Here is a 22668-nt window from a genome sequence, read left to right on the forward strand (position 1 = left end):
CCTGGACAAGGTAGCATCTTTCTGTGCTTATTTACTACATGTTTAGGTGGGTGTTGTTCTTTGCCTAGCTCACACTACCACAAACCAAAAAAACACACTGTCAAACCTGCTGTAATTGTGTCCTCCTTCCAGGTGAGGAAGCTTATCAGTGACTTTGCAATCATCTTGACCATTCTTCTCTTCTGTGGCGTGGACGCCTTTGTTGGTGTGGACACTCCAAAGCTCATAGTGCCAAGTGAATTCAAGGTATATAACACACTGCAGAACCTCTAATTGGAAAATATGTGCATCTATAGAAGTCATTCCACTATGTGTTTGAAATCAATGCATTTGGTAGAGTGACAATGGTCAGCCAGTTGCACTTTCCTCTGATTACACTGACAGTGATCCATGTTCCTGCTAGAAAGCCTCTGTAATTCTTTAAAATCCCAGCATAATGCTCTCTTTGTAACTTGCCCAGTAAGATACATATCACCTGAAACCAAGACACAGCTATTCTTGGAGATTTCTGAGCTCAAATGCTCTTCAGCTGGCAGCCCCTCCTCAGCCACCCTTCAGTAGGGGGACGGGTACAACTTTATTATAGGTGATGTGAGAACACAGACGGTCTTATGGTTGCAAGTACAGAGCCAGCTTTGTTTGACCACACAGTCTTAATTCACTGTTTTATGTCATGTAATGATGCACCAGTAATTTCAAACTGTGGTTAGTGCTTAGATTTTCTGAATGTAGTGAACTGACCACTTCATATTGAGTGTTCTTTCTATTTTATTGGGAATGTTTTGTGTTCTATTTGACATCTAGACTGTGTAAATATTCTTGCATCATTTGGATCATGGTCTTTACCCACACTAGTAAAGTTAACACTTGTCTTCTTCATTCTTATTTTGTCTAGCCCACAAGTCCATTGAGGGGCTGGTTTGTTCCTCCGTTTGGAGGAAACCCTTGGTGGGTGTACCTGGCATCTGCACTCCCTGCTCTGCTGGTCACCATCCTGATATTTATGGACCAGCAGATCACTGCAGTGATCGTCAACAGGAAAGAGCACAAACTCAAGGTTGGTGCACCACCTTAAGGTTTTTGAAGGAAGAAGTAAATAAAAACATTCACCGATAAAACTCTACAGAAAAATAAAGGACCATAAACAGGATTTAACCCTCTGATACCCAAGCAGCTTCTGGGCATTTTTTGATCCTGTCCATGGCTGTGTATATTTTGTGTTGTATAGCTAAGTTATAATGCCCTTAAAATAATAATAATAATAAAAAAAGTTTTTTTGTATTATTTTTATTGTTTATTTGACAAAAATCTAAAAAAAAAAAAAAAAAAAAAAAAAAGGTGCAATCAACATTTGCAACATTTTTCCAAGTGCCTCCACATGCCAATACTGGATTGGAAATTGGCTCTACATTCTATAGTTATTTTACAACTTACATTCTGAATTTGTTTCCATACTTATCTTCTATCACCTCTTTGTATGCACAGCCTGCAATTTGGCTAAAAAGTCCCAGAAATTTGTCTCATGGCTGATAGTCACAGTGGAGTAACTGTTGGGTTAATGGTTGTGCCAAAGAGTGCAGAAGTTTTGTTTGTTATACAGAATCTGGTTCATAGGAACGTTTGTTTGTTTTTTTTGAACATTTTTTAAAAATGAGGCACATAGGATAAAGTGATTTTGATGAAATATCACAGACAAAATAACAACACGCCTTTAACACCTGCTAGTGGGTTTTAGGGTTCAGAGAGTTAAAGAAAATATCAAAGGTGAAGAGTCCAGATGCTGTCTTTCCCTAGTACTGGGAATAACTGGTGTAGAAGAACAAATAAAAAACAAAACCTTTAGTCTTTTGCCCTAAAATAGTGAAATGTAATAATTTGCACTGCTTTATATTTGTGTAATTTCAAACACATTCGCATTAAAACTTCCACATAACCTGACGTCATACAAAGAATCTGTAACATAAGATAATTTCTGACACCTGGAAAAATCTTTAACAACTGTCTGTTGTTGCATGCTTCAGCTTCATGTATTGGTTCCCAGGGATGAGATCTCCTCTAATGTTTTTCATATGGACAAACTCACCTTCCCATTCCCCTGCTCTCTTTCCTTGTGCCTCCTATCAGAAAGGGGCTGGGTATCACTTGGACCTGTTCTGGGTGGCCATCCTGATGGCAATCTGCTCCTTCATGGGCCTGCCGTGGTACGTGGCTGCCACTGTCATCTCCATCGCTCATATTGATTCTTTGAAAATGGAGACCCAGACGTCAGCCCCTGGCGAGCAGCCCAAATTCCTGGGTGTCCGGTGAGTTAAGACAACTGATGGACATACAGTCGATGTCACTTTAAAATGAAATAGTTTATAACATGTTGGTCCAGAACAAAAGAGTTAGGTTAAATTTGACTGTGCCAGGTAGTTAATTTCTTTCATTTTGGATTGCCATGTGTAAATAAATCTCCTTGTATGCGGTTTATAAAGCAGATAAACAGTTTACAGCACTATGAACCATAGTGCTGTGTGTAGAATCGGTACTAAAAGTATGTGCTCACACAAAAGACTGAACTGCATATGCCAGAAAATTAGATGTATAACTGCACCTGCATGCAGTTTTTCTTTTTAGACATCAAAGGTATTCAAGTGAACAAGCCTAATTAAATCAATGGGCAAAGCAGAGCCCTATCTTTATTGCACATAAAGAACTTGTGTACAGAAATTACTTTACAGCAGTGAGAAAAAAAAGAGAGCCTCACTTAATCGGTAAGGAAAGAAACAGAAGAACATTAAAAAAGGAGCGAACAGTCTCATTAAAAGAGTCAAAAAAGGGGAAAAGTCTATGCAGAGCTGCATATACGGATATAAATATGTACAAAGTTGCAGCTGTTCTTTAAAGGCTTCACTGAGAAATGGCAATGAACAGGAAACAAATTTGTCAACGAGGTGGAAGTCAGGAAAAATTATATTCTGATTACAAAGTCTGCCTGTGTCTGGGATATACAATCATTTTAATTCACCATGCACAATGTTGTTATGAACTAAAACTTTTGCCCCTTTTAGACCCTATTTTTTGCATATGCAATAATTAGAAATATAGCTCCAGGATGCAGAGCCACAGCTTGCACTGTCCCAACAAGTTTAACGTATTGCAGAGATGCATATGATGGAGACAACTACAACAAAGTGCATTCAGCTGCTCATCTGTACTGATTTGGATCTTCATTTTGTGTCCTTGTTTTTTTCCTCCACCAATCCAGGGAACAAAGAGTCACTGGTATCTTCGTGTTCCTCCTGACAGGACTGTCTGTCTTCATGGCCCCCATCCTGAAGGTAGTTCTCCAACTTTTTAATTCCTTCATGGAATTATGGATTACTGTCCGCCCCTTTTAGGACAAACTCCTGTCACCCCTCTTAAATTTACAATAATTTCAAGTCTTTTATTTATCCGATTAGGAACTCTCACAGCTGAAGTAATACGATGTGAAATAAGCATGTTCATCAGGGCTTAAGCTCCAATTGCAGCGGAGCGCCTTCTCGAGTTTCCATTCCCTCATTAAGCTGCCAAACAAAAAATGTGCAGCCAGTGAGTGCAGATAGTTTGAACTGATGCTCCCCCTTGTGGCCCTTTTCTATACTGTGCTTCAGGACCTGGGAATACAGTTTTCTTTCTCCACTTTTCTTGTCATTGACTACTACACTACAGTGACTTACATAATAACTATTGATGCTTCCTTAAATGTCTCATATTTCACATATCGTCATCTTCTGGCTACATTTAAGTGTTTGCTATCTAAATTACTCTGTATTACTCTGTATACTCCATGTTTCTTTCCCACTGCTTTAAAGTTCATACATGACTTTTTGGCTTATACTCAACACATACTTATCAAACCTGCACCAATTGCAGTGAAATGACTGGTCACAGCAAAGTGTCCACTATAAGAACGTTCTTAGAAAAGCTGCTTGCAGGCTATTTTTAACTAAGCAGTGTGGTGCCACAAGTACAAATTCTTGTTACTTCCTTGGATGAGAATGCTACCACATGGATGCATCTCTTAAATTTGACTTTTCATGAGCAACTGTTGTACTTTTTCATTTCTTAAACTGAAGTTTTCTACAGCCAGCCATACATGATGTGAACACCTGTCTTGTGCTCTGTGTTTTTCAGTTCATTCCCATGCCTGTGCTCTATGGTGTCTTCCTCTACATGGGTGTAGCATCACTCAATGGTGTCCAGGTAAGTCAGCCTGGCCTCTTCATTGTCGTTGTCCTTGTTTTTTATTAAGTGAATAAGTAATATCATTACGGTTCACTTAACTGCAGTCGTCACCTTAGCTGTTAAATTTACTTCATTCATCTCAGCACCAGCAAACTGCCTTTAAACTTTACAGCCTCCACACCTTATATCACTTCTTGGGAATTTAATATTAATATATATCATCCAGACTGCATTTAATATACTGACCATTAGACGCTAATGTTAACCTAGCTACTTCCTGTTCATACGCCCTCCAACTCTGACAAAAAACTGCCTAAATGTAAACTCACCAAGCAAATGCAAGCTGGCAGCTAAGACCCCATATTTGCCAAGTTTTCAGTGGCTAGCTAGCAAAGTAAGCAAAGCTACAGATGTCAAGCTAGCAGTCAAGACACAACATATACAAAGCTAGAGATGACTAGCTAGCTAAGACACAATCTATGCCAAGCTACTCTGGCTAGCTAGCCGCTAAAAATAATATATACAAAGTATGTAGTGGCTAGTTAGCAGCTAAGACTCAATGTATGCAAAGCTACCTGTGGCTAACTACCACCTATATAGCAGTAAAAACACAAAAGATCAATTCTGACAAGTTTAGGGTTTAGCTGTAGATGTTATCTTCTTTAGATAGATGCTTAATGCCTCCTCTAGCCTCTGTGCTAATAAGCTAACACATAACCTCTGAACACAGAGACAGAAAACCCTCTAAAAGTTTGTCACTGGAATGATAAAGTATAAAATTAATTGTAAAAGGTCATCCTTTACGGCATACACTAAAGTACTTATATTACTATGAAACATTACTTCTTTGCAATACTACCAACAAATCAAAGTTAAAAACAGCGTATCCAAAGCGACGAACATGTAAGAGTCGATACAAGGTAGCTAGGCGGGGCAGCACTAAGGATCTTGCCTAAGAGTCCTCACTGGACCCAGACTGGGATTTGAATCACCGATCTCTCATGCCAAAGCCACAGTTATACCTTTTAAATGATAAGGAAAATGTCTGCAATGTCTTTTCCATACTACATCAACATTTTTAAGGTTTGACTGGAAGATGTCCAGTCTCTTGACCTATTGACCTTTCTCCCTGTTGGCTTGTGTCAGTTCATGGATCGCCTGCAGCTGCTCCTCATGCCTGCCAAGCACCAGCCAGACCTGATCTACCTGCGACACGTCCCCCAGAGACGTATTCATCTCTTCACCTTCATCCAGGGCCTGTGCTTGGCCCTCCTCTGGATTCTCAAGTCCACTGTGGCTGCCATCATTTTCCCTGTCATGGTGAGAAACGACTGACGTAGCTAAATCACAAATCCACAGAGCTTGATATTTGAGCAAGAAGCAGAATGACAGTCTATCTCTGTTTGTAGATTTTGGCATTGGTTGCCGTCAGAAAGGCCATGGATTACGTGTTCTCCCAACATGACCTCAGCTACCTGGACGACATCATCCCAGAGAAGGACAAGAAGAAGAAGGAGGATGAGAAGAAAAAGAAGAACAAGAAGAAGGGAAGCATTGACAGTGAAATGGAATTTGTAAGTAAATACATATTACAAGCAAATTGTATACTACCTTTTCATGTGTCCAGTGTCATTGTGTTTGACTACCCAACCTCCAGTAGATCCTCACCTTAAAACATATCCATGTGCGTTAATGTTTTCCCTCCATCCTCCCACAGTCTGACTACCCCTACCGTGAAAATGTTCCCAGTATTAAAATCTCTATGGATATGATGGAACAGGAGCCCATGTTGGGGGATAAATCTTTGGATAGTGAGTACTAGCCAGGATTTGCTTTTCTGTAGCTCCAAGAGCTGCTCAATCTTCACCCTTTAAAAGCTTCTTGCTCACATTTTTCGAGTCTTAGTAGCCTTATTGTGTGCTTTTATCAAATTTAACACTGTGTGCTTTTCTGTTTTATAATGCTACTCTAACCTGCTTCTTGGAACTATTCATAATAGCTTTTTATTAATATAATAATCCTAAAAGCAGCTTTGCAGTGCTAGCCGTCTTTCTTTTTTCTGCTTCTCTATTTGAAATTGATGATTGTATAAGTGTTTCTCTGTGCTTTACCTTCAGGAGATCAGTCGCAGACTTTCCTTAACCCGCATTCACCGTGCTGAACACTACTATGAGTCTCCCACTGTGGCCGAGTAAGTGAGTACCAGCTGGCATTTGTATCATATCGGTTTATTTTTTCCTGAAAAGAAATGCAATTCATGCTGTATGAATTTTAGTTCATTAGTCATCACATTTATGTTACTCTCTGTCTCTTTTCTTTCAGTCTTGAGAGAGGTTCATGGAAGAAATATTTGCCTCAGATTCGACTACGCCGTGACTCTGAGGATAATGGTGTCTTTTGGAAGAAGGGCTCTGAAACTGATCTGTGACAGAATCATCCAAAGATACATCAGAACATCCTCTTTTGTACTATAATACCACCTCAAAATGGTATTTTTTAATATTTCTCATATGAGGTTTTAAATCCAAATGGCTGGAAATGTTTGTCTTAACATTGAAACACTTTGGTGGTACTGAATTTTAATGAGGGCTGAAACAAGATCCATTTCCTCATCTGCAGGATTTCTTGCAGAAAATGAAGGGGTCACTTGAGGTCATCTGTATGCAGTTTTTATGGGACATCCATGTCTTAATAATGTGTGTGCTAATAATTTATCAAGCATCAAAGAGATCCAGGATACATTAAGTCTGTAGAATAACAGTGATTTTATATTATATACACCACTTTGATTTCACTTTTTACATATTAGGAGGAGCTTCTCACACTTTTTAATAGCTTTAATTTCAATAATACTGAACGTAACCGGCCTCTCTTCTCATAGTACTGTTTTTAGTCATTATTTTTGAAGGTTTTAAGTCATAACTACTGGAATCTCGGGATTCTAACATAGTGGAGGTACTGCGTTTGGAGGTAAGCGGGATTCCTTCTTTAACTGTCATGAACAAAAGGGCTACAAAAAGTGACCTATGCACAGTCATGGGCAGACCTTAATGTTGTATTTATGGGCATATTAACTATTTATCAGGCTTTACTCTAAGGCTGCCTATTCAAAAACACATCCAGAAGGCAACGTAAGAATGCCATGTTTCATTATGGTAAGATGTAAATGGTTCAGTACCATACAGACTGGAACTTCTATTTTTGTTTTCTGATCTTCCTTTTACTATATTTATTTAAACGTATAGCAAAATACCTTGTTGGTTGAATTTTATGTGAGGCTTTGCCCTTTAACATCCCCAATTTGTGGAAATTTGCTATACTTTCTGTGATCTGTATCCACTCGGCTGTCTTTTCCCTGTTTTAGGGAGTTCTAGATGCATTATACCCGTTTGTAGCTCTACCTCTTATTTTCTGTAGGTGCCAGGCATTATATATTAAATACTTCTGTTTGTGCAATGATTTTTGATCAAACACTGATTTTATTTTGTTTTTCAACTGGCACTACATAGGATCCCTGAATCTACACTTTCAGTTTCCTTTTGTTCTGTAACACTTTTAAGATAAAGTATTTTTGTTAGTCAATGTGAATAAGTATGTACAATTTGAAATGTTTTAAAGGACAATTCCACCTAAACATTTAATCACCAAAAACCAAGTATTAGAGTTGTCTAAATTTGATTTCACATAATGATAACACATCTATTCCTTGATGTTTCAAATGCTGAAGTTGGGTGGAAACATATTTTACCCATCTCTTGAATGCAGTTCAGTGTTCTCACACACTTGACCATCAACTCATTCCTTAAAGGCTGTTTGAGTTGTTTTGAGTTTAAAATGTGATCTTATTCAAAAGCTGTTGATTTTCAGTCTTTAACTACTTTTTGTGTATTTTAAAAATATTTTATGTTTTTTTTTTTTTTTTTTTAAAAATGCAAATCAACAATCACTGTGAGAGATACAATGTTGTGACTTCCAGTCCTGGAAAAACTACTGCTTCTTAATGTACAGGGTAAATGGTTTGTGCAACTTCACTTTAAGATCAACATTTTACTGAGACACTAGCATCAATGCATTGTCTAAATACCATTTAGTGACAGTTTGATGAGCAGTAAAATGCATCAGTCTTTCATTTTCCTACATTAGTCTACTTACATGATCATGGTTCTGTTGCTGATTGAGGTATGTGCTGTTAACTAAAACTGATTAAGTTGATACTCATGCGAATCGGAGTGTAATACATCCCAATCATTTGAAATATCCACGTATTCCTTGAAGAAAAGCACATGCACAATCAGTGCTGTTTCTGAATTGTAGTGTAAGTAAGGGCTTTAATTCATGCTTTTGCAGTCACATAGATATGCTGTTAAAATGTGAAGCACAAGACTGTTAAAGTTGCTTTGACACAAAAGCCACATTGTCTTCCACTCTGCTGTGATCTGTATATCTTGACCTTTTGACTTTCTCGTTCTGATTCCACAATTAATGGAATATTTTTGATGTTCTAACTGAAATTATTTTATACAAGCATCTTATGTGCTCAAATTACCATAGGTTACTCTGAAGGAAGAAAATGTCAGTGTTTTTTTATGAAGTAGTGTCTAACATGAGAGCAATAAAACAGTCCAAATGATTCTTAAATAGACTGATGTGTTTTTTTTTTTATATAATCATTTCAAGAGCGAGGATGGGTTTTTCAAATAACTGAGTGCTCCAAATGATGTTTACATCCAGATTTTTCTGATAGTGGTGCTCCTGTGCTACTTGGCTGCTGCACAAGCCCAAAGTGCAATATTTTCCAACAGCAGGGAAGCTGTTCTTTTTTATCTTTTCACCCACGTCTGCTCATTACGACCAGAGACCTCAATTTTAGCTTCATCAGTCCACAGCGCTTCCCAGATGACTCTGGCCAGACTGGCCTCACCCTGCTGTCAGTGTTCAGTCTCACAGCAAAGATAAGAAATGAAGGCTGCATAGTTTCCAAGATCATACAACTTGAGTCGGCTGGAATGAAACAAATTGTCTCATTACTATGAGTCACTTTCTTTTCGTTGCCAAGAGGCAAAAATGTCTAACAATTAACTTCTTCTCTGGTGCGAGAGAGAGACCGTCCACATTTTCTCCCTGACAACTGCTCAGGTTAATGTTGCTGGATAATGCAGCTGCTGTCTGAGCAACTGGATATGAGTGATGGTGTAATTGTCACATCAGGGAGGATTACTGGACCAACTTATTAAAGAGTCCTGTACCTCTGCTTCACATCACAGCACACAGGCTCTCATAACTGTTAAAGTAACGATAACAAGTATGTGCTGTATGCTAACATAAATATATATGGTGTTAAATCAGCATTACATGTTGGCTCAAGGGGGCAGTAGTGATCCTTTTTAAAAAGGCACGTGCACTCTGCAGGGTTTTTGAGTTAATAAACACAAACAGAAAAATGTGATGAACAACTCAACAATGTGTCAATAGAGATTCACACTGAAAATACAGGAGCAGATTTGTAATAAATAAGGCAATATTTGCATATTTAGAATGATTTGAAGACCAGAAGTTGCCCTTTATAATCAGCTGTGACCAGTGTTCCCTCTAATTTTTCATGAGTGTGAGCAAACACACAAACTCCCTGAGCGTCCCTTGGACCACTGTGAGCAACATCAGACATGTGCACTGTGGTCACACCAGCATCACATCCATTCAAGTTACATGGTTTATTAAAAGAATCAAATTACAGCATTTACATTTCTGTTAAAACACTTTGTCAACAGGAGCCAGTTGAAGGCTGCAGTGATTTTAGTGACACTACAATGTATAAGAGTGAAGTTATTGAATATTTGTCTCTCTTTACTGTTGCAGTGGTTTTGCAAATTGCAGATGGACCCTGTTCACTCCATAGACACCAATGTTATTCCTGTAGCTTGAAAGACAGCTACTTTTGATAAAACTGGGCTTGTAGCACATTGTCTGCCTTGCAACAATGGGAAAGAGGCACCGTTTATGTTTTGACAACCTATATCTAACGAGTTATTGATGCTGGAAGTCCGAATCTGTGAATATCTTTCCAACTTTACTGAACTTGGGGCCACTACCACCTAAGGAGTGATAAATTTAATTCTGAAAGAAGCATTTAGCCATACTTAAAGCTTTAAGTGCTTTATTAACACGGAACTAAAAATTTTGTATTGTTTTATTATCACAGGTTCTGTCTGAAAAGAGGTGGCATCATTTTAAACAGTGAAATCAAACTAATAAAATGTAATGACCAACCAGTGAGCAATACTGGATTCTGCAAAAACATAAACAACTTTTTTAAAATCTAAATCTTAACACAGTTAATGTATTAACTTATTTTTGTGTGTATGCATGTATTTATTGATTTATTTAGTACTGTTAACATATGAGAGTTCTGAGTGAATTTTTCTTAAGATAGACAAAGGCCATTTATTGATTACATATAGGCTATTAAATGTTTATTAAAAACTAAAAAGCATTTTTAAAAAAACAACTTAGGTTCACTAAAATACTGTAGAGTACAGACCACATCAGCATGATTATAAGCATCCTCTGGTAAATGAACAACCAGATACTGATGTCTCTCACCATATGGACTTCAGGAGATGACTGGGGGATGATAAACTGTGACCTACTGGTTGGGTTCTCTCTGTTCTCATGTTTCTTACATGTTTGTCCCCTGACAGCCGGGTCCTAATGTTTTTTGAGCAACACACCATACTATGACGTTTTTACAATGATGGTTCTACTATGAAACCAGTTTAACATGTTCAGGCGTTCTTTGTGTGAAAACTCAGAGATTTCAGGTATCAGAAGGTGGTTTTCAACTTTCTTTGTTAACTTTCTGCTTCAACTTTAAACTAAATTTCCTTCACTAAGCCAGCCCTCTGGACTTCCAGTAAGCTGTGTTCCTATTGGCTGTCCAGGTGGCTGCTTGGTGTTATCAGGAACACCTGAGCAGCTTGGTGTTATCAGGAACACCTGAGCAGCTCAGTGTCTTCCTGCTTTATTTAGCTGCAGACAAACATTTCCTCTGCTTCTGTTCACCACTGAACCGGGTTTGGTTCCATTGCTTTAGTTTGTTCTTTAGGCGTTGACTTGCAGCTTCCAGCAGTAAAATCATCTTTAATGTGTTTCTTGGTGTGTTTTAGGGCTTTGTACTGGATAGTTGTCTTGGTAAATGTGGTTCTTTAGCCACAGTTAGCACATGGTGCTAGTGTGTGCAGTGATTAGTGGATTTGGTGCAGCTGAGTTGTGTCTTTATCTTGGCTGTAGTGAGTCTTTAGAGGTTTCTGGTCAGACACATTCTGTATTCTTGTTTGAGAACCAACGTTGGTTGTCCAGAAGGTAAGAGTTCCTGTCCTGATTCTCTGTTCTCAGAGGTTCTCTGGTAGGCTGCAGGAGACTTTAGCGTTTGGGTTGTGCTAGTTTGGTTTTTGTACGGTTTCATTTGGACGACTATCTTGAGGCCCCTCCATGTGGTTTAGTGAGGTTTTCTGCAACAGTTCTACAAAGCAACCTGCAGCAGAAGAGACTTTGAGAGTTTTTAGGAAGTTCTGGAGACCAGACTTTAGAGCAGCAGAAACATTTGTGAGCAGTTTGAGCAGGAGACGGTGAGCTTCAGAGTAGAAATGAGACGGAAACCTTCTTGACCCGTGTGGTGAAGTCCTGTACCAAGAGTTTGAGCAGGTTGTGAAGAGTCTGTAGTTCTTTGGTCTGAAAGCACAAGAAGAGTCGACTCATTAAAGGAGAAAACAGGAGATATTGTTGGTTCTTCTGTCGCTCTGCAGTTTCCTTAGACTGAATATCAAGTTTAGATTTTAAATGATTTCCCATGTGAGCCCAAGAAGACTTCAATAAACTCCCTCCATCCCCTGAACACAACAGATTTTATTACCATGTTAAATCTTTTTTTTTTTGAGTTTTAATCATAGTTTTCGCATAGTTTTTTCTCTTTGCTTGTTTAGTTTAGTAATCTGTGTGAAAGGTGCTAAACAAATAAAGCTGAATTGATAAACTGAATAATTGACTAACTCATGATTGTGACAACAGAAGTATTTTCATTGTGATTTAAGGGTTTGTTTCATTTTTAAGGTTGGGGTTAAAATCTTGACAGAAAAAAAAGATTAAAGAAATAAACTACAGTAAAATAGCAATTAAATCAAAGGAAAAAACATTTAATATAATAAAACTTTTAAAAAGAAAATTAAACATTAAATACAATTAAATTATATTAGAAAAAATATTTAATTAGATAATTAAACAGAAGATACAAAGCATGTAATTATGAAATTAAACAAAAGTTTTTAAACAAAAATATTAAACATTAAAGATTAAATATTTTAGATAATTAAACATTTAAAAAACACAATTAAACAAGAATATTACACATTTTGAAAAATATAAAACATTTAATTAGATTATTAAACCTTTAAAAGTCAAAATATTTAATTAAAAAATTAAATGTTTAATTAGAAAATTAAATCTTAAAGACAATAAAACATTAAATAGGAATTAAACAGAAAATACAATGAAGCATTAAAAAAGAAAATTAAACATTAAAAGGTGGTAAAACATTTAAAAAGAAAAACCTTAAAGATTTAATCAAAAAATTAAACATTGGGAAAGAAAAGGAAATTTTTCAAACAGGCCGATAAAACATTTTAAAAAAACAACAGTTAAACATTAAAAAGACAAAACATTTCGAAATCAGATCAGACATTAGAACAGAATAAAAGGTGAGAAAAGAGCAAAACTAAACATTTAAGAAGAATCAAACTAAAGATAAAACCTTTGAAAAGACACCAGTTAGACTTTAGAAGATCAATTAAATAGAAGAGACAATAAAACGATGAAAAAGAGCAAAAACAGATAAAAATCTTAAAGTGTATTCTAGTCTGAAATGAAAACATCAAGTTGTTTCTTCAAACATTTCCTCTTTCTATGTTCTTGGTTTGATTGTGGACAGATTTACTAAGAACTCATTTCATTTCCAGATAAAGTCTACTAGTAGTTGAAGGCATTTATTAAACTAATGTTACCTTCTGATCTCCACAAACTTTACTGTTCAGTGAAAAGAATCAAAGTTTGTTGAGGATTTCTAAAAAACCCACAGGTGAAGGTCTGAGAAGAACTCAGATGGATGATCTAAATGTGAAATCAAGACTCATGGTCACAAGTTTTAAGGCTTCTGTTAACCAGAAAGTTCAAACGAACAGAGAAGTACTGAGAAACTTTTAAGATTTCAGTACTCAGACTGTCTGAAGGTTCAAACTAACAGAGAAGTACTGAGAAACTTTTAAAACTTCAGTCCTCAGACTGTCTGAAGGTTCAAACTAACAGAGAAGTACTAAGAAACCTTTAAAACTTCAGTCCTCAGATTGTCTAAAGGTTCAAACTAACAGAGAAGTACTGAGAAACTTTTAAAACTTCAGTCCTCAGACTGTCTAAAGGTTCAAACTAACAGAGAACTACTCAGGAACTTAGAAGATATCAGTCCTTGGACTGTCTGAAAGTTCAATCTAACAGAGAACTACTGTGGGACTTCGAAAATTTCAGCCCTCACACTGTGTGAAAGCTCAGGTCCTGAGGACTCGGGAGGTGTGGAGGCTTGGAAAGTCTTGGAACTGAGGGTTCAACCCTCCAGCACAAAGGCTGAAGTCCAACCCCCTGAGAAAAACGGTTGAGTCGCGACTCAAGTTAAAAAAAAAATTCGAAAATGACGAAAAATAGATGATAAATGCGCAAAAAAAAGAAGAATTAGTATCTGAGCGAGTAGCTCAGGGGGATAAGAAGAGAGACTACCAAGTGGAAGGTCGCAGGTTCAAGACCCACCACTGGCCTTTTTCTTTCTTTGTCTTTGTCAGGATTTTGATAAAATTTAAGAAGGGTCTGGTCTTGAACCAGCGACCTGCAGCTCCACAGGCAAATCCTTAACTCACTGAGCTACAGATCAGATGAAAAGAAATAATTTCGTCGTCCCTTTGGCATCGTAGTTCTTGAAGTGACCACATGGGTGGAGCTAAGGCGGAGTCTGGGTGGAGTCAGGGCGGAGAGTCGGCGGGGAGGTGGGTGGCGGCCTCCCCCCTCTACTCCCCCACCTACCCCCACCTCCCACCACACCTTCCCCCGCCCCACGAGTTCTTCGAGTCTCCACCAGTTCTTCGAGTCTCCACGGGTTTTCCCCAGTTTCTGGAGTTTCCACCAGGTCCGAGGCAGAACAACTTGTCATGAAGAGGTGTTGAAGTCGGCCACGATGGACTGACTTTTTACAGCGACTAGAAGGAAGACCACTAGAAGAGCAGGTCTTTAACCACCATCCATAAGATCCATGGAGTCGGCGCCACAGAAATGACGGGAGGTCAACTTTTATCAACCTCCATCCACATGTTCAACTTCATATCTTTACTTTGAGATTTTTAGCAACACAAACCTTTAGTATCACACTTTATTATCATTTATTAGGACTTTAATGGAATCCACCAGCAGATTTCAGTTTTTTTGGACAAACTTCATTCTTGTCGTCGTGGGACTGCAGTATTTAAAACTCTTCCTTCTATTTGACCTCATGTTTATTAGTTTTAGTGGAGGAAGTTATTTTAATTGTCCATTAGTCTCTTAAAAACCAAATAATAAATTGGATTAGTAAAGAGCTTTAAATTTCTTATTTTGTCATATTTTAAATATGACAAAAAAAATATAAAAATAAAGCGTCTTGAGACAATTTGACCTGTAATTGGCGTTATATAAATAAAATTGAATTAAAATTGTATGTATCTTGTAATGTTGGAGTAATTCAGCCATATATGTTGGAAAACACATTTTCTTTGTCCATTAATCTGTTGATTGTTTTCTCTAGTAATTCATTTCTTGTTTTGGTTTATAAAATGTCAAAGCCAAATATATTCAGTTTACTGTCATAAAAACCACAAAGAATTACATTCATGATGCAGGAATCAGGCAGTTTTTCACTTTTTATCTTAGTTTAGTCAGAAAGATAGTTGATAATGTGTGAATTGTTGCAGCTTGTGAGCCGTAAAAGGTTTTAATCTTTGGGGCCGAGTGTCAGAAAACATTTAGAAACCAATATCAACAAAACACTCAACAAAGATTTGAACATCACTAAAGGGAAATCCAACTTTTGCATGACAATGTCTCATTAAAGGACATTTATTTCCAACGTAAATGTGTGATATTCATCCTCTGGAGCTTTCTCTTCACATCGTCTTCCACCTGGACTGGTTTGGTCGGGAGCATGTGCAACAAACATTTGAAAAACTGCACTTTAACATCAATGAATGACACTGAAGTTTAATCTCTACATAAATGAGACTGAGTCTGGATGTGCTGCTCTGTCATTAACTCCTAAGTTTAGGAAAAGTTCAAACAAAAGAGGACAGTTCAGATCAGACTTGAGAATGAGCTTATTTTGAACAAACACCTCAGACTTTCTGAGCTTCAGCATCTATAGCAAGATATTTTAACAACAAGTAACTCAAGAGATCCAGAAGTTGGAGAGAGTTAGCTTTAGCTGAGCCAAAGAACATGTGGGACGCTAACCTAGCAAACATTTCAGACTTTTCTTTGTGAATTCTGAGAAATAATTTCCTATTTAATGACAGAGCTACACATCTTAACTCAGTCTCATTAAAACAGACTCTAATTCAGTGTCATCCATCCATATTAAAGTGCAGTTACCCAAAATGTTTGTTGCATGAGCTCCAACAAAACCTGTCCAGGTAGAAGGCCACTTTGACAAACAGGAAGCGGACGATTCCAAGCAGATTTATAGAAGGGGGAACCGGACTGTACTAAGTTTAGTCGAGTATTGAGGGGTGTTTTGTGGGTTTTTAAGGCTGATAATGATTATTAGTGAGACATTTGGAGTAGATATTCACTTGCAGTAAATGAAAGTATTTAAAATCTTGAAGTTAAACTTAGAAGAACACAAACTCTAACAGAAAACTTTGTTGATACGTTTTTGTTTTGTTTACAGATGTTAAAGGAGTTTTATTCGTGACGTATAACCAATCAAATCACTCCAGAAGACAGAGCGACCACAGGTAGATAAAGGTTCAGAGCCAAAGTAGCGCCATTTTTAAATGTATTTATTACCGTAAATCAGTAAAAAATTAAATACTGATAATCAGTAAATCAGTCAGCCCACAATTACTACAATTCTACAGTTGATGTCTCTTTCCTTTGACTTGTTATTTGTACAATATACGATGTATATGATGGCGTTTTTTCATACCAAAGGCTATACTATGATGTTTTCTAAGAGACATATGATGCTACTCTGTTTGTTCTGGCTCTGGGCTGCTGCACTCCTCCTCTGTTGTTTTCTGGATTGTACTCAGCTGCATGCCTTCGTCCACCAGGCCTCCGTTGACTCGTCCCGCCTGTCGTCTCTGGAGCTGAAGCTGGACTGGAACAGACCAAAGTACAGTCCAATCACGATGCCAGCTGCCTCTCAAAAGGCTCCTTCATCTGACAGGTGGAGGCAGTTCTTCTGAGGGGAAGCTGAGCTGGCCCTGCAGAACTTTGGAGATGTGTTCCAGTGGTTGGTGGATGTGTGGGGAGATAGAGAGGGACCTTTGAATTGTTCACAAAGGAAAACAGGGAACCCATTGGTAGTTTTAGTTTAGGATGCTACTGCGGTGTGTTTTTGGGCTTGAAGAGGTGAACAGGAAGAGTTTTTTTTTTGTATTGATTATCTTTTACTTTGTGCCTGGTTGGAATGCCCATCAATGTCAACATGAAGTTCACTTTTAGTTCTGTTTATTTATTTTTATTTTACTAACACCCATTTGTTTTTAACCCCCTCACATGTTGTGTTGTTGTAAACTTACTCTTTCAAATAAATTCTCGTCTAACCCTCTGGAAACCAGCGTTTGGACTGTTTTTGTGTTGCTCCTCACCTACTGACAGCTGTGGACTAAAGGCTATACTGTGACGTTTTTAGAGCGACATGCTATACTATGATGTTTGTTGGGCGACACGCTATACTATAGGCTTTTTTAATTGACATATTACTGTGACTTTTTTTGTTTTAGTTTTTTTTTGTTTTTTTAGCAACATATAAGAATTCGAACAGTTTTAAAAGTTACTATACTTTTACTTGTGCAATGAAATTATTATTCTATGGCATTTTTTAGATGACATATTATACTCTGATGTTTTCTTGAATTACATACTATTTTGACAATATACTGCACTATGACATTTTTTGAACCACATATCATACATGACAATTTTAGGCAACATCCTATCATTTTGCGCTTTTTGAACCACATAATAATCTATGGGGTTTTTTTGCCGACATGCTATACTATGAACTACAGGCCATACTATGTTATTCTTGAGTAAAGCATACTATACTTTGACATTTTCTGAACTACATCCTATACTATGGCATTATACACAGAGTGCTTTGGTTACATGTTGATTTATAATCTATATTTTTTTCTGTTTTCTTTTTTGATGGGATTACCACAGACCTGACTGTGAACACTGTTGACACCCACCTCAGGGAGACACTGCCTAAGATCTCAAGGCTGCTTGGTCGTGGTCTTTCTGGCACATACTCTTCCAAGATGAGCCGGGAAGTTTAACACTGATGGAATGACACCAGGTCTAAGCCGACAAACTTCCAATTCCTCCTCAACCCATAGTCTCTGGGAAACCTACATGGAGTAAGAAAAGTAGACAGAGAAGTAAGTAAGTCTCTACACAACATATTAAAAAAGAAATCATGCTAATAAATTAAGTACAAATAACCGAATTCGCCAATATACTGGAGACCAGAGCTATTTAATTTGATAAGTATAACCTTGTTTAGTAACATTTCAATTATTTGAGAGCAGTCCTAAAGAACTGCCTGTAATCCCAATCATAAAATGGGTTTGGAGGAAGAACATAGATGGTAATCTGGATATATATGAGTTAGGCTTTATAACTACTATTGGTAGTATTGGTGGTAGTAATAGTGATGCGACTACTGCTAGTAGTAGTAACTACCGCTGCTGATACTGGCACTGCTACTACAACTTGTAATATTATTACAAATGCTGATACTACTTCTATGACTCTAACAGCTATTTTATACTACTACTGCTTGTACTTTTAGTATTACTACTACTGCTTGTACAACTATACTACAGCTACTATTAATCGTCTGGTATTTGGTTGTCAAGCTGCTAGATCGCCTTAGCGTGTTGCTAGTGGCTAACTAGTTAGCTCTCATAGACTGGAAGCTCTCAACAAGATTTCATAATGAAAAAAGAGCCAAAAACTGTTCTTACCTATGAAAAGTCATTCCAAGTTTCCTTGTCTCAATCGTACGACGTAGTGTGTAACTGTATGCAGCACAGTGAGCCGGCATACTTGTTGTTTCCGTTTTCACGCCGTCTACATCAACAGAATGCACTGAAACATTTCCCCCACTAGCTTAGCCTCGCTGTAGCACGCAGCTCAAAGGGGCGTGTCCTATCTACTCATTCATATCTATGAGAACAACGGTAGCTGCACATAAGGACGCCTGACGTTGATTAGCTGCGTAAACACCATTATATACAGTCTATGGTAAATACGTATGTGAATCGCATCTTTGGCTGCAGCAGCCAGTCACCGGTCACTCACTGACTCACATTGAAAAATAGCACAGAATGAATTGTTACGTGTTTATTTTATTTACAATTTAGGTTGGATTTTTTTTTTTTTGTGCGCAGCAGATTTTCTGTGCGCGGAGACCGTGTCAGCAGTGCGCAACTGCGCACGCGCGCAGCTTAGAGGGAACAGTGGCTGTGACTAATGTCTTTGTTAATGGCTAATATAACATAAAGCTGTATAGATCAATTAACAGACAAAATGTGCTGCCAGGTTGTGAAAAATCATTTATAGCTGGGACCATTTATGTTTACTAATAATGCAATTTTAAATGGCGCAATCCATTAATGAATATTCATGCGTTTCTTGCTTGCTTTACAACTGAAGTTATAAAATATAGAAAGTTATTTATAAAGGGTTTTAATCAGACAAGTCTGCAGTTGTAACTGCTAATAAGCGGCTTATAAAGGGATCTTAGGTCCAGGTGAGAGGAGTCAGTGATTATTCACAATCTGGCAACCCAAAGCACATGCGAAAACATGTGAATGTTCTCCTGAGTCCAGAAGACACTGACACAACTCACAAATATTCAAGTCCTACCCAGAGAGCTGTTAAAAATGTCTGGTTAGATTTCTGAAAATGATTAATAACTGATTCAGAAAGTTCAGAAAAATTAACTAATGCCATAAACTTGAACTTATTCATTTTAAAGTGACATCTGTTGAATGTTGGTACTTTTTACTTGTGGAGAAATTTACCCCAATAAATTTAACGCATATTGTTACATCAGTGTTATTGGGTATATTAGACAGGTTTGGTTTTACAGTGTTCTCACAGCTGTCATTGTAATAAACCAACAGTACACCTGCTGGGTCTCAACACAGACAGTCCATCCCTCCCATGACATGGTCTCCAAGGTTTATAACAGTGTCCTGTGATTGCTTCGCCAGATTTTGCTCACTGTGTCATTTCTCAGTTGAGAGGAGCCATTAGCGTGAGCTCCCACTGGGCATTATTGGCAGTTAACAAGGCCATGCTGTTAGTTGTTTTTCTTGTTTTTTTTGAAGACATTTTAATTAAATGTCTTTCACTTTGCCAGCCAGTTCAGCTATTGATTTATTAGCAGTATCACACCCATTGAAATAAATTTCTATTTGCTGTATAATTTAATTAGATTTTCTGCCACTTGTTATGCTCTTCCTGTCACTGCTAATTAATATTTTGCTGTTCTAATGCTCATGAAAGCAACCTGATGTTAAACATCAGGATCCACAGTGTACAGATAGTTGTCAGGGAGCGCTTATATAATGAAGGATGGGACTTCAGTCAACAATTTAGTATTGCGTTAAATATAGCGGAAAGCCGAGCTGTAACCAATATTTTCTGCAATTATAATGTTCGACTTAACTCACATCCGTATGTAGTTGTGGAAATTAATTGGGTAATATACTTAAGTTCTGTTCATATTTGCAACTCTTTCTTCGTTACTTGCATTTATGCTCCTTGATTCATTTACCCAGCTAGATGTCACAGAGAAATATTATACTTTTTGCTCCTGAATCTAAAATTACTAGTTTGATGAATCCATTAAGCCCTAGGCTAGATTGTAAAATATCCACACATAAAAAAATATCTTCAAATGTAATCAGTAACAGCTGCAAAACTGCAGGGCCAAAGTGAACAACCTTGGGCTCTAGGGTTAAGAACACTTTAATATAAGGCTCTTTGTCCTCATTAATGGGCCACATTAAGATAAGAAAAGCTGACAAGCTCCAGAAAAAAAGTTGATTTTTTTCATTTGCCTAATAAAAGCTTTATATTAGAGAGTGAATAACAGCCTTATGACAGTGAGTCAGTAAACATTGATGTTATTGAAGCTATTCTAAAAATTCTCTACTGCAACTCTGCCAATATGTTGTACCAGGCATTTGTGGCATACAAAAAACACCACATGGACACGTTAACGAGGTAAGAAACTTAATTTTCACCAGAAGGGGTCTTGTAAAAATAAGGAGCAATGAATGGAAAAACATGCTGTCCTATCAAGAGTCACTTTTTGGCACAATAATTTATTAATGTGCGAGCATAATTGCACAAGAGTTTAATCACGGTAGTGCGAGGTAGCTTCTTCATTGCATGTACTACATTTGTTTACAAAAATGTCTCAGGATGCATTTTGTTATTTACAGATATTTGAGCTTAAAAAATTCAGCTTATAAATATACACGGTAATTATAATGTATGCAACCCTCTAAAACAATAATGAACAATAATAATTGCAAGACTAAACAGAATACATGTAACTTTCCATGACTTCCATTACTGTCTATTTATATTAGACAATGGTTATAGCCTCATTGTCAGTCATGATGAAATTCATGTATTTGAAAATCTAATTAAACAGTAACAAACTCTAAAATTGTCAGCACCCAGAACGTTCACCTGTACAGAAGGCAGGTTGACCATGTACACTGACCGTGCAAAAGTTTGGGGTCACCCAGACAGTTTCATGTTTTCCATGAAAACTCACACTTATATTCATGTGTTTTCTAATCATCAATTAGCCTTTCAACACCATTAGCTAACACAATGTAGCATTAGAACACAGGAGTGATGGTTTCTGGAAATGGACCTCTGTACCTCTATGTAGATATTCCATTAAAAATTAGCTGTTTCCAGCTAGTAAAGTCATTTTGCACATTCACAATGTCTAGATTGTATTTCTGATTAATTTAATGTTGTCTTCATTGAAAAAAAACTGCTTTTCTTTCAACAGTAACAACATTTCTAAGTGACCCCAAACTATTGAACAGTAGTGTATGAATGACCTACAAGTCCAAACTGTCCCACAAAGTCACAGTGGACACTGATTAAAGCTTCACATGTTTTACATTTCTTCCTTGATATCACTGAACCTTTCATTTACACCAAACAAAACAAAAACACAGCATGCAGTGGGTTTTCTTGTCTGACTAAAAGAATATCTTCAAGAACTCCTTTCTATTGTAATGGTTAGAAAAGTTTTAAATTCAGCCAGTTGTGCACAAAAGTTTACTCTTCAGTCAGGTGCAGCTTTAAAGGACATGTTGTGGGATTTTGAAATTGAATAAATGCCAATACTGAAAAACAGAATGCTTAAATGGGATGTTTAAGTCAGACCAAAGCACAAACATATGATAAAATTGGAAAAAGATGGGTACACTGACTTCATATATACACTGAACAATCCTGTGTAATCTGCAACCCAGTGAAAACCTATACAACACAGCAAGCCTGAAGCACAAGCCCTCTCTCTCTCTTTCTCTCTGCACTTGTGTGTGAGTTGAAATCAAGGTCATGGTGGCCTAAGCAAGCATGATGCCGGGAAAAATCCCAGGATGAGGAGGAATAGTTGCAGAAGGAGAAAAGGGAAAAGCGAGGGAGGCAGTTGAACACTTGTCACGATTAGATCACACACCTCAGTTGTGAATAAATTTAAACACAATGATGACACAAAAACAACCCCAGGTTTCTCTTCAGCACTGTAGCCAGGCTGACAAAGAGTCAGAGCTCTGTTGAACCTTGTATTCCTTTAGCTTTGAGCAGTAACAACTTCATGAGCTTCTTTACAAATAAAATTATTACGATTAGAGAAAAAATTAATCTGGCCCTTCCTACAAATGTCACAGATGTATCATCGAGTACAGATGCTTTAGAATTGGCTGTAAGACCAGATGGATATTTAGAATTTTTCACTCCCATACATCTCTCTGAACTAATTTCAATCGTTTCTACATCCAAACCATCAACATGTCTTTTAGATCCTATCCCAACTATACTGTTCAAGGAGGGTTTACC

The 22668-nt window shown here is 37.4% G+C and overlaps 1 protein-coding gene and 1 long non-coding RNA gene across 10 annotated transcripts in view; one reads left to right on the forward strand and one right to left on the reverse strand.

Moving 5' to 3' along the window:
* Window positions 1-8850, forward strand: part of LOC111565429 (electrogenic sodium bicarbonate cotransporter 1-like) — a 34490-nt gene extending 25640 nt beyond the window's left edge. For 2 of the 8 annotated variants that reach the window (XM_035946036.2, XM_023265481.3), the window contains 10 exons: window positions 133-246; window positions 896-1057; window positions 2125-2303; window positions 3251-3323; window positions 4162-4230; window positions 5359-5532; window positions 5622-5786; window positions 5930-6023; window positions 6330-6403; window positions 6535-8850. In XM_035946036.2, coding sequence (XP_035801929.2) covers window positions 133-246; window positions 896-1057; window positions 2125-2303; window positions 3251-3323; window positions 4162-4230; window positions 5359-5532; window positions 5622-5786; window positions 5930-6023; window positions 6330-6373 — 1074 coding nt within the window. In that variant the 3' untranslated portion in view covers window positions 6374-6403; window positions 6535-8850. Of the gene's footprint in view, window positions 1-132; window positions 247-895; window positions 1058-2124; window positions 2304-3250; window positions 3324-4161; window positions 4231-5358; window positions 5533-5621; window positions 5787-5929; window positions 6024-6329; window positions 6408-6534 lie in introns of all 8 variants that reach the window. The other 6 variants (XM_035946035.2, XM_035946040.2, XM_035946037.2 and 3 more) reach the window with 5 other exon arrangements.
* A 1001-nt stretch (window positions 8851-9851) lies between these two features.
* On the reverse strand, window positions 9852-18955 carry LOC129350965 (uncharacterized). 2 transcript variants are annotated; one of them, XR_008604567.1, is made up of 3 exons: window positions 18528-18955; window positions 17751-17909; window positions 9852-11940 (listed from the first exon to the last, which is right to left on the reverse strand). It is a non-coding gene; the product is annotated as an uncharacterized LOC129350965 (long non-coding RNA). The 2 variants fall into 2 exon arrangements; XR_008604566.1 differs by lacking the exon at window positions 9852-11940 and having other exon boundaries at window positions 16315-17909.
* Window positions 18956-22668: the final 3713 nt, after the last annotated feature.

The sequence above is a fragment of the Amphiprion ocellaris genome, chromosome 17 (assembly GCF_022539595.1).
Source record: "Amphiprion ocellaris isolate individual 3 ecotype Okinawa chromosome 17, ASM2253959v1, whole genome shotgun sequence".
Classification (NCBI taxonomy): domain Eukaryota; kingdom Metazoa; phylum Chordata; class Actinopteri; family Pomacentridae; genus Amphiprion; species Amphiprion ocellaris.